Raw genomic sequence first — 11,967 nt, 5'->3', positions numbered from 1 at the left:
CCCTGGGGTTCTTGAGGCTCTTCCACACTATTGCGTTAAGTTGGACGACTAAAACTGCGAAGACGACGTTGTCCTGGTGCAGTAGTATCGCAATTTTCGCTAAGACTGTTGCATAATGACGCGCAAGCCTCGACGTCGTTTGCCGACGCTCGCGCAAATGGCGGCGCACCTGCGAGAGACACAAACACACGCGAGCACGCAGCACACAGACACGAATACACATACAAAGAGAAAGAGAGAGTGTGAGACTCCAAAAACGCGCTGCTATGACTCCCGCTAGCTTGCTTTGCTTGACTTCTCCGTCGTAGGTTAATAGTACGCGACGAGGAGAGTATAGCGTCAATTCCGGCCGGCGGAATACGAGGAGAGAGTGACGGCGGCGGCTACGCTACGCTACGCGACAGATAATATGCCTTGAAAAATGCTCGGTTGGCTTTGTCCGCAGTGTGGCGGCACACCCAAGCGACGCGCAAGGACACGAAGCGCGGTAGTGTGGTGGCGGTGGCGGCGCGTCAAGCAACCGACTGCATTGCTACTGCTGCCTGCTATATGTGTGTGTATTTATTCAAGCAACCAGGCCAGAATCTCGCTCTTCGGCGCGTATGCTTCGCGTTGTATGGCTACCGCACACACGATCAATCGCACAGCCGGAGCAGCACTGACGCAGCTCCTCCACGCCGCCAGAGCGCAAGCCCCTCTTTGTCTCGCTCTTTCAGCAACCAGCACACATTCGCGCTAGCTCGCTCGCCCATTCGTTTGCTCACTCGCACAAGCGAGTTGAGCAGCGAACGAAGGCGTAATATTAGAAGAGGCTGCTTCACCTTGCGCGCGCGCTCTCGCTCGCTCGCTTGCCGCCACGCAGAAAATCGTTGAGAAAACGCAAGCCAGCGCGAATTCGTGAAGGGTGGGAGAACGCACCTCGATAGCTCGGTGACGACGCTGCTGTGGTGCTGCTGGCGAACACATACGCACACGCGAGAAAACTAAACGGTGTGACTAACGAAATCGAATAGTAGGTTGTGTGCGTGTATATTATGGCTATATACCGGGGACACGACACAACCCGCGAACAGCGACATCTTGTGTTTCCCCCAGCGTCAGATCACTACATTAGATTTAAACAAAATTCCCGCTGAGAAATAGTTGCAGATGACCGCAGCAGAGCTGCTCAATGCAAGAATAGAAATAGCAAGGAGATTATTACACTACCTACGTGCACAATAACCGTCATTACCGGGATAGTCCTTGATGAATTTATGATTATGACCTTTTGTTTGTGAAGATTTTGTTTGCTGAACGTGCTGAATCGGTGACTGCGACTTTTCTTAAATAGTCAAGTCGTAATAGTTTTAAGTCGTTCGGACTTTTGAACTCCAAATGTTTTTCTTTCGTTGCGATGATAAATTATTTAAATAGTATTAAGTACGACATGAATGGTGATATGAACTTGTTTGATTAAGACGTTCAACCAATCGTTATTTTTTCCAGTTAATTGAACAGCATTGTTTATCTTCCAGATACTCAAAAAGTATTATTTAAAGAAAACGGAGCTTTATTTTGTGGTTTTAAACTATGTGCGGTCTAAACTATGTATTTTCTTTGACACTTATAAAGCTATTTTTGTTATTATGATATAACTCACCCATAATACACACTTATAAATATTTTAACCATTAACTGCTTAATTTGCAATTGTTAAAGTATATTTTAATTTATATAAAATTTCATCCCTAGCCGTTGCAGACAAAATATTTTCCCATAGTATTTCCAATTTTTCGTTGTAAAACGAAAACATCGAATCATACTTACAAAATAAAATAATTTTATAAATTTAACTGTAATTATAAATGACAATTTAAAGCTCCATTTTGAGTATAAATCTATATATCTATATGTTGGTTCAATGAACTAACCTAACCCCAATAAAACAATGCGACGTCGTCGTCTTCAATTTTCCCACGTATCATTGTCGCAACATCGGTCGATATACGTTGCTTGAGTTTTCCTTTATTTGGCATTTTTTACGAAAGTTGATGACAATCAACAATGTAGTACACTAAAGTCCAATAAAAGTGTAATATATCATTTGTTTATTTCTAAAAATGGAGATTGCCAAATCTCTCTTCAATGTACGTGATCATGAAGGTTACGTTGGAAAAGATCACGATGTAAATAAACATTTTTATTATGTTAATTTTCATTGTTCATACGAACTTTGTTGTCTCGCTTATTCTTTTTTATTTATCAATTCATTATTCGCGTCAATTCATTAATTTGTTTCACTATTTGCCAAATAATCACATTATTTATCATAGCTTGATCATTAATCTTTTATTTTTGAAGCTGTTATTTCTAACATATTGCATATCAAAAGTAGTAGACTATTTCTTTTCCAAATTTACGTGACTTGTGATACATTGTAGTTCAATAATAATTTATAAACATATATTTTTCAGAGAAAACTTGACACAGCTGTATCTGATGATGAGTGTGACATTGAGATAAATGAATTTAGGGGTGAAGCATTATCACCAACTCCTGGAGGTCCATTTTCAGCACTCACATCTTCTATGTGGCCTCAAGATATACTAGCAAAACTTAATCAATCTGATGAATTAAATGCACAACCTAAATATAGGTTTGATGAGTTTGGATTCAAAGTCGAAGAAGAAGATCCCATGGAAGAAATTTCTAAAAAGCTTCTCAATGTATCTTTGGTAGAAGATCCACAGCAGAGGTAGTTTTTTTTTATAAATTTATGTTATAGTATAAAAAAGTAGTTTTCAATTTATGTAATACATTTCAGACTGCATTGGATAGCATTATTAGAGTTTAGTCATAACAAAGAAATAACAGAGCTTTCCAACATTAATAGTAAATTACCTCGTAATGACAAACTACGGGACATGGTGCGTCAAGGTATTCCTCATTCTTTGAGGCCAAAAGTATGGATGAGAATGTCAGGAGCACTTGAAAAAAAATTATCTTCAGAAACAACTTATAAAGATATTGTAAAGGCTTCCAGTAGTGATGCACTTATGACTAGTAAACAGATTGAGAAAGATTTGTTAAGAACTATGCCGGCCAATGTTTGTTTTAGTAATCTACACAGTACAGGAATTCCTAGGTTGAGAAGAGTTATGCGAGGTCTTGCATGGTTATATCCAGATATAGGGTATATATAGAGTTTTGTAATTAATACATGGTATCAAATGTGATGTCATGTTGTTTTTACAATTTTTCAGGTATTGTCAAGGAACTGGAACTATTGCAGCTTCGTTACTGTTGTTACTTGAGGAAGAAGATGCATTTTGGATGATGGCTACTATAGTTGAAGATTTACTACCTGCTTCTTACTATTCTTCAACATTGATTGGTAAGATTTTTAGTCTCTTAAGGTATCTCCTTTCATTTCGCTTACTGATTACTACACTTATATTTTTTTACTTTCATTTTATTGATACTTGCTTGTAATTTATTTTATATTTTTTGTAATTTAGGTATTCAAGCAGATCAAAGGGTTTTACGAACTATTGTTACCAATTTTCTACCAGACATTGATCAAGTATTGGTTCAACATGATATAGAGCTGAGCTTGATATCTTTAAACTGGTTCTTGATGTTGTTTGCCTCTGTTGTTCATATGAAAATTTTATTAAGGATATGGGATCTCTTTCTTTTTGATGGTTCTATTGTTCTATTTCAAATAACATTAGGAATGTTGAGAATCAAAGGTAAATTTCCAACTTTGGACAAAAGTATATTTTCACCAAATATACATTATTAATAAGCTTAAAAAAATTAAATGATTTATTATTTATAATAAGACTTTTGTAAATTTTAGAAACAGAGTTGAAAATGTTAGAAAACTCTGCTCAAATTTTCAATGCCTTATCAGATATTCCTGGAGATATTGTTGATGTAGACCAGCTCATTCAAGTATCTTTGGAAGTTGGTTGTCCCATAACAGATGCATTAATAGAAACTCACAGAAGAAGACATTTAGCTTATTTAATGGCAGATCAAGGTGGTCTTGTGGGAAATCCTGATGCACTACCTAACTTACCAAAGCAACATCTAAATAGGTAAAGGTCTCAATAAAAATTGAAAAATCGAGCAGAAATGAAAATTGGAATATTTTACCTAAATATTTTTTCATCATTTCAGGAGACAAATGAAAAGAACGAAATCAATGCTTCAAACCATTTTATTTGGAAGTGACGAAACTGAGGACAACATCAAGTGTAAAAATATTAGGCAAACAGGTAACTGTCTTTTTCTTGAACGCACTCACGGTTTATATAGTTAGCATCGACTCAATGTATTTTTTTGTACAGAAATATTAGTTGATCTGAGAGAATCTGTTTTACAAGTGGCACGACATTTCATAAATCTTGATCCAAAACTATCTAATTCTTACTTGACGGCTGATTATACCATGGAGAGTCATGCAAAAGATCATGATAATTATATTAATGTTTCACGAACACGAAAACGACGTGCCAAAGCTCTATTAGGTAAGCATTTATTTCATTTTTTTCTTTCTACTAATTTTCACACATGTTAATCATTTAATTTTCTATTTAAGATTTTGAAAGACATGATGACGATGAATTAGGCTTCCGAAAAAACGATATAATCACAATTATCAGCCAAAAAGACGAGCACTGTTGGGTCGGTGAACTTAATGGACTCCGAGGTTATTATTCTAATAAAATTCTAGTTATCAAAATCTTTACAGTCATTAATAATTTCCTTATTTTATAAAAGGTTGGTTTCCAGCAAAATTTGTTGAACTGTTAGACGAGAGGAGCAAGCAATATACTTGTGTTGGCGATGACGCTGTCAGCGAAGCGGTGACTGATCTTGTTCGAGGTGGATTGTGTCCCGCCATAAAAGCTGTCCTCGAGCATGGAATGAGACGACCGTCGTTCTTGGGTGGTCCTTGTCATCCGTGGCTATTCATCGAAGAAGCTTCTAATCGAGAAGTTGAACGAGACTTTAATTCCGTTTATAGTAGATTAGTACTTTGCAAAACATATCGCCTGGATGAAGATGGAAAAGTTTTAACTCCAGAAGAAGTATGCGCCAAGTTTATTTTCTTTTTGTAGATTTCAAAAAATTTCTTTGGAATTATAAATTAGTTGTTGGCTTTATTTTTAGGTTTTATATCGTTGTGTTCAGTCAGTTAATTTAACCCATGATAACGCACATGCTCAAATGGATGTAAAATTACGCTCTCTGATCTGCCTTGGATTGAATGAACAAGTTTTACACTTGTGGCTAGAAGTTTTGTGTTCCTGCGTGGAAGTTGTACAAAAGTGGTAAAATATTTATTTGATGATTTTAATTATCCAAAAAAATACAATTAAACTTCTAAATTAATGAATGGACAATGCAATAAGAATTTGAAAATATTTTTTTCAGGTATTATCCATGGAGTTTTGTGAATAGTCCAGGTTGGGTACAGATAAAGTGTGAACTTCGTATTTTAGGTCAATTTGCATTTAATTTAAATCCTGATTGGGAACTTCCACCAAAAAAGGAACAATCTCAACCATTAAAAGATGGGGTACGTGATATGCTTGTTAAGCATCACCTTTTTAGCTGGGATCTGTAGGATTCATTTACATAAACTTATGCAATATGTTAATTACTTTTATTGAAAATATGGCGCTTAATTTACTTGTAAGATATTTAAATAAGCTTTTACACTTTTTTTAAATGGAACAAGTATTTAAAAGTTTCAATTAATTTGATCTTATATAATACACTCACAATTTTATTTTTAATTTATTTTAAAAATACATCAAATATGTAATTCGTATGAGATCTCTTTCAACTAATTTTTAAAAGTATAGAAGTACCTGTTATATAAGACAATAGTTTAATCAGATTGATAGTGCAATATTTTTGCTGTTACACATTGTAATATACAACATTCACGTTATAAAATCATTATTAATAAGTAGTTTACTATATCTCTATATCAAAGCTTTCAAAATGAAATATGCCAATGCTTTTATACTGAGCTTTTAATGATCTTTGTTCCGATCTTTTGTCCGTCCTGTAGCACAGTTTTAATACAAGATTATTTTTACGTTTTTGTATTATTTATACATTCGTTATAAAGTATAATTGTAAAAAGTCTGCAAATAAGAATACGAATATGCATTGTTAGATTTACAAGCATGAAGGTATATACATAAAAAAGCGTGGTCATTGTACATGTGTGAAATAATATGTTTGATAAAATGTATGATATTTTACATATAACTTTCAATTTGCTAAATGAAAACAGGATCAAATTATTTAATGAATAATTTATTTCAAAACTCTGTACATAATAAGATATAATAATAAAAATAAACAAGAATAAAAAATATATTATTCATTATTTTTCTAAATTTACCATGTAATTGTTGTGAATGAACAGTCTCCAAACTTTTTCTTTTGTTGACTTTCATCTTTATCAGTATTTTTTATTGAAAAATACGTCTGAATATTACATTCACAACTCCGTCTTTTCAAATAAATGAAATGTAAATCCATCACATTAGTTCCAGTAAGACCAGTTTTTACCTGGTATTGCCCATCTTCAAAGCTTGAATAAAAGTGATAACTGTTGTTTATTTTCAGTACGTTTTCAGGCAACATCTTTTCAATATGCATTAGTTGACTTTTTATATCTAGTAACTCTTGTGATTTTAATGTAACTTTCTGCTTGTCCAAGAGTTGCTTGTGGAGTCCACTCAGCTTTGGATAGAATCCTGGATGACCAAAACCTCCAGTAGCATCAGTTGGTCCATCCTGGCCATCTGTTCCAGCACTGAGAAATAGAATAAAGTACCTAGCTAATACAGGATCTTTTGCAATTTCACTCAACCAGTCCAGAGAAAATCGAAGAGCAAGTTCTTGATTTCTGCCTCCTTCACCAGAACCTTCAACAACCACTGTTGGCTCTCCACCAGCTAGTAGCAAAATACCCTTGTCTTTTCGCGTTTTTGTTAATATTTCATATGCCTCTTCAAATTTTTCATTATTAATTTTCAAAATATCTAGATTGTGATTTTGAACTTCATTGACAAATTCTGTTTTTGTAGGAAAGCTCTTCTCCAAAACATGGCATATCACTTTTGTCAGTTTGGCATAAGCATAGCTAACATTTTTAACATCACCTTCAATCACATTGCTCAACACAATGCTTTCCAAATTCAATTTCTTAGCGAATAGAGAAGAAGCTACTAGAGCAGTTGCATTGTTCCCAATAATAATATTGTCCACATGTTTATACCTTCCTTCTTCAATCATAGCTTTTTCATCTACTGCATACTCTTCTGGTTCAGTAAATAGAATCTTTACATCTGTTTCAAGCTTTTCGTAAAGATTGTACTTTTGCAGTATATTTATTACTTCCTGTTGAGCACCTTTTTCCTCTGAACAAATAACATATTTAAAATATTTAAATGCAATTTTTGAACTATAAATGAGTCATATTAATAGACTTTGTGTAAATGATATTTATTACTACCGCATGAAAGTATTGGACAAGTTGGTCCACTGGCAATAAATTCAAGAGGATCTCCAACGATATCAGACAAAATGAGTGCAATGACTTTTGCTGGATACGCGATTTTCGCGAGTCCTCCTCCTTTCACCAATGACAACTGTTTTCTGACACAGTTAAGTTCTGTAATACTTGCCCCAGCGTTCTGCAATTTCCTGCACAAATCCCGTTTCATTTCCGCAGTAATGGGAGCTTTCGGTTGGAATAACAAAGCTGATCCACCTCCGGATATCAAAACAATCAGCGTATCGTTTTCACCAAGACTTTTAACCAATTCGACGATCTTCTCAGTATTTTCCAATGAAGCCACATCTGGTTGATTATTTTCTGCTGCCTCGCAATATTCGATGACAGTTGACCTTTTCAGAGCTTGCAAGTACTGGCACTGTTTTTCCGTACGTTCCTGTAGTAATTCCAAATCTGGTGATTTGACTTTGTAGCATTTGGAGGTTCGTGGTACAGAAATGATGCCACGCTTGAGTCGCGATCCGAGCAATTGCTCCATAGTGTAGGCCATTCCTGCTACTGCTTTGCCAAAACCCACGAGGTAGACATTGTGGTTTATTAGATGAGGTTCACCGTCAATAATAAGGTCATTCGATTCGAGGCGCACTTTATTTTCAATTAACACAGCCGGCAAAACTGATGAAACTCCGGCATCAAAGATTTTTAGCATTTGCAATTTTACGGTATTGATAAGTTTGGCATCAATATCCATCATCAAAATTTGTTTAGACGATTTTACATCTAATTTTGATTGTTTATTTGAAATTTTGTAGCTGATAAAACGCGGTAGAAGAGAATATAGGTTAGATTTATTTACGCTAGCTCGAGCAATTGTTTGAGTAAATAAACAAAGTAGTAACATTTGACTTAGCAAAAAACACTGAATAGTATTTCAAAAATTAAATAATGATATTACCATAAAATTAGACTATAGTAATGTAGATTTAGTATGTTATAAATTGCTAAGATACATTATACCAACACAATGTATAATGAAGTATTACGGTACACAATGTGAAAGTTTGACCTAGTTAAAAATTTGTTTATACGTTTAAATAAATTGATGGCCCTGATAAGGGCCGATTGAAAAATTAATAATTAAAGAGATTAAGATCTAATATTCTTGACTAGCTTTAGAAGTACTACCGGTCTTCTCAGTTTTCTTGGGCAAAAGTACAGCCTGAATGTTAGGAAGGACACCACCTTGAGCAATAGTTACACCAGAGAGCAGTTTATTCAACTCCTCGTCGTTACGGATGGCAAGTTGAAGATGACGCGGGATGATCCTGGTCTTCTTATTATCACGGGCAGCATTGCCAGCCAACTCTAAAACTTCAGCTGCCAAATACTCCATCACAGCAGCCAGGTAAACTGGAGCTCCAGCACCAACACGTTCGGCATAGTTGCCCTTGCGAAGAAGACGATGGATACGTCCAACAGGGAACTGAAGTCCTGCTCTGGCGGAACGAGTCTTTGACTTCGCCTTAATTTTGCCTCCCTTTCCACGTCCAGACATGTTCAAATTTAGATTGACAACAGTTATTTAACCAAGAAGAACAATTGAATGATTTTAAGAAATTTTTTTTCCGCTTTTATGTTCTCTGGCAGTCTCATTGCGAACCAATCATCGCTTATTTTCACAATTTAGTGGGGGAAAAAGGAATCGCCTTTAGGTACTATAGCGCGGGAATTCGCTCGAAAATAAAAGGCTCCAATAACTGACAAGCTCACATGTATATAATTTGTGCGTCCTGATTGGTGTAAATGCTGGTAGAAGTGGAATATTTTTTAATAGTTCAAATGAACTTCTTTTTCATAGCAAAAAATATAGTAAAATCATTATTATCAACCCTTTTTTGTAGATGTCACTATTATTATTCAAAATATTATATAATTAATTCACGTCAACATATATTCGATGATTTGTTTTTACAGTCCCTTCATACATGATAGCGGGAATCAGCTGTTCTTGCTCGGTCATTTCGTAATTAGGAGTTTGTATATCTCCACACGTGATAATATCAGTAGATTTTAATGTATAACGATATAGCGATGTGAAAAATATAATAGAATTTCTTAATTTATAGTTTGAATTTGACTGATACACTGAAAATAAAAATGGTTCGAAATTACATTAAAAAAGGGTTAAGACAAACATGGGCAGATGATTCAATGAGGACAGCTTTTGAAGTTTTAATCAAAAAAGCTTATAGTATTAAGAGAGCATCTGCTATTTATAAAGTTCCTCATGCAACCTTTTCAAGAAAAGTTAATCAGTGTCGTCTCGATCCTGAAAGACAAAATGAGTTGCTAGCTAATCCTAAATGTAAGTTTCATAATTAGTGTCAAATTAATATTTCTACTGTATTGTAATTTTTAAGTTAAATATCATTTTTCTTATTTGTAATTGTATTCAGAATTCATAATCATTCTTACATTTATTGCATTTATTGCAGCAATAAACATTTAAAGAGTATTTAATAAAGAGCAAGAAAATACTTTATGTAAATACATTAGTGAACTGGAAAATGCCATAGTTGGGGTGATAGGTATAGACGTTAGACGCTTGGCTTTTCAATTTGCTGAGAAGTTCAATATTCCTCATCGATTCAAAAAAGACAATGGATTAGCTGGTGAAGATTGGTACAAAGGATTCATAAAAAGAAACCCTTGTACAAAAGTAAAGAGAGGTGAAACATCCTATGAAAAGAGTAAAGTATTCAGCAAGGAAAAAGTGTACAAATTCTTTGACTCTAGAAAGTTTTTTAAATAAATACAACTTAAAGCCTAGTGATTTATATATTCTTGATGAAACTGTTATAAAATGCTCAACTCAATCAGTGCAATACTTTGGAAAAAGTATTGAATCTAATGAAAGTCAGGACAAGTTAATTACAGCTGTGGTTTCTTTTTTAGCTAGTGGAGCTTATGTACCATTGTTGATGATATTTCCTGATATAGTGAAAAATAAACCTTTGATCCATGGTGCACCTCCTACAGCATGGGCACTTGTTAATTCATGTGGACAATTACAGCTAGATATTTTTATCAGATGGCTTCACAAATTTATAGATTTAAAAAAACCTATAAAATCTAAACCTACACTCATACTTGTTCATGGATATCATTTGTATCTAAAGAACTTAGATGTACTTGAAATAATGACAGAAAATGGAGTTTATATGTTCTGTTTGCCTCCTAATCGTAGCAACAAACTACAACCTTCAAGATACAGTTTTATGGATGTTCTTGGTACAGCTTATAAAAATGAAGTGACAAACTGGACAATGAACTGTGCAGGGCAATCTGTTTCTGTTGATGAAGTATTCAAGTTTTTTGGCAATGCTTTTAGGAAAGTTTCAACAGTACTTACTGCTAACAGCAGCTTTGCAAGTACTGGAATTTGGTCTTGTAATAGAAATTTATTTAAACATGAATTTATTTGAACTATTTAAAATCCAACTTCTAAGGTGAATTGTAAAATAGCTTTAAATATGACAGAAGTTTGTTTACTTGTTCAAGTTTTATGTAGCTATATAGTATTTATTTGCAAATGTACAATCTTTATTTAAATCTGTCATAAATGAAGAATATCAAATAATTCAAACTAATGTATTTATTTTGAATATTGCTATAAATGATTTGCAAGAATTGATGATTTTATAAAATATTATTCAATTATATAAACTTCAAAAAACAAATAAAGTAGATAAATCTTGTAAGCATTCTATACAACTGAACATTTTCTATTAATTCAGGTATAATGATAGTGCCATAAAATATAAATAGATGTATCTTTAATATAATTCAAAAAATTTTTCTAATTAATGCAAAATAAATCATTGTAGTATGTAATGCATCCAAATAATAAGTAGACAAGCAAAAGTTCTATATTGTCACCTCTAAAAGCTCAATTTAATGAAGTTTAACTAAAAGATTTGGAATTTTTCGTACAAAGCCAAAAGAAACTTTTTATATTCCTCCCTACAAGTTGTAATTGTCAAAGATTATAAATTACTTGATTATCTTATTTATGATAATGTCATAAATATAGATGATTACATTAGTATATTTTTAATTAAGAATTAATACAGATTGATTAATCTGAAAAATTGATAAAAAAATTATTTAAGAGTAATATCAATTTCATCTCTTTTTTTGTATTTGTTCATGTGAATATAACAATTTTACATATAATGACATTTGAAAATTCTTATACATTTTTCATTTTTTTTAGAGTATTTAAAAAAGTTTACTTGTTTCAATAAACATTTAATATAGGTATTGTAATTTTAATGAGTTAAGAAATTTAACAAAAGAAAATGAAATTAGAGCATCTATTTGTAAATATGTATATAATTATTAAGTTTTATATCAAATTCTTAATTTATATA

At 33.3% G+C, this 11,967-nt stretch overlaps 4 protein-coding genes across 7 annotated transcripts; 2 read left to right on the top strand and 2 right to left on the bottom strand.

Annotated features, from left to right (window-relative positions):
• Window positions 1–1,974: 1,974 nt before the first annotated feature.
• LOC131674013 (small G protein signaling modulator 3 homolog) lies at window positions 1,975–5,620 on the top strand. 3 transcript variants are annotated; one of them, XM_058952442.1, is made up of 12 exons: window positions 1,975–2,129; window positions 2,457–2,737; window positions 2,807–3,175; window positions 3,246–3,376; window positions 3,501–3,734; window positions 3,845–4,085; window positions 4,168–4,265; window positions 4,338–4,517; window positions 4,589–4,699; window positions 4,771–5,081; window positions 5,164–5,324; window positions 5,428–5,620. In XM_058952442.1, exons 1-12 carry the CDS (start codon window positions 2,103–2,105, stop codon window positions 5,618–5,620), a joined length of 2,337 nt encoding a protein of 778 aa, XP_058808425.1. In that variant the 5' UTR covers window positions 1,975–2,102. The 3 variants fall into 3 exon arrangements, with proteins under 3 accessions (XP_058808425.1, XP_058808424.1, XP_058808423.1); XM_058952441.1 differs by having other exon boundaries at window positions 1,975–2,168; window positions 4,783–5,081; XM_058952440.1 differs by having other exon boundaries at window positions 1,975–2,168.
• Window positions 5,621–6,387: 767 nt separating this feature from the next.
• On the bottom strand, window positions 6,388–8,435 carry LOC131674014 (glycerate kinase). Of its 2 annotated transcripts, none has more exons than XM_058952443.1 (2): window positions 7,532–8,435; window positions 6,388–7,436 (listed from the first exon to the last, which is right to left on the bottom strand). In XM_058952443.1, the coding sequence occupies exons 1-2, from the start codon at window positions 8,433–8,435 to the stop codon at window positions 6,409–6,411; spliced, it is 1,932 nt and encodes a 643-aa protein (XP_058808426.1). In that variant the 3' UTR covers window positions 6,388–6,408. The 2 variants fall into 2 exon arrangements, with proteins under 2 accessions (XP_058808426.1, XP_058808427.1); XM_058952444.1 differs by having other exon boundaries at window positions 6,388–7,427.
• Window positions 8,436–8,679: 244 nt separating this feature from the next.
• On the bottom strand, window positions 8,680–9,185 carry LOC131674015 (histone H2A-like). Its single transcript, XM_058952445.1, has one exon. It carries the CDS (start codon window positions 9,087–9,089, stop codon window positions 8,688–8,690), a length of 402 nt encoding a protein of 133 aa, XP_058808428.1. The 5' UTR covers window positions 9,090–9,185; the 3' UTR covers window positions 8,680–8,687.
• A 151-nt stretch (window positions 9,186–9,336) lies between these two features.
• LOC131674001 (uncharacterized) lies at window positions 9,337–11,707 on the top strand. The gene is made up of 2 exons (XM_058952424.1): window positions 9,337–9,899; window positions 10,030–11,707. Exon 2 carries the CDS (start codon window positions 10,276–10,278, stop codon window positions 11,017–11,019), a length of 744 nt encoding a protein of 247 aa, XP_058808407.1. The 5' UTR covers window positions 9,337–9,899; window positions 10,030–10,275; the 3' UTR covers window positions 11,020–11,707.
• Window positions 11,708–11,967: the final 260 nt, after the last annotated feature.

The sequence above is a fragment of the Phymastichus coffea genome, unplaced genomic scaffold, assembly GCF_024137745.1.
Source record: "Phymastichus coffea isolate CEN01 unplaced genomic scaffold, Cenicafe_Pcof_1.1 PCOF00208, whole genome shotgun sequence".
Lineage (NCBI taxonomy): Eukaryota > Metazoa > Arthropoda > Insecta > Hymenoptera > Eulophidae > Phymastichus > Phymastichus coffea.
Note: the sequence above shows the minus strand (reverse complement) of the source record. Positions and strands in the feature narration are given on the sequence as shown.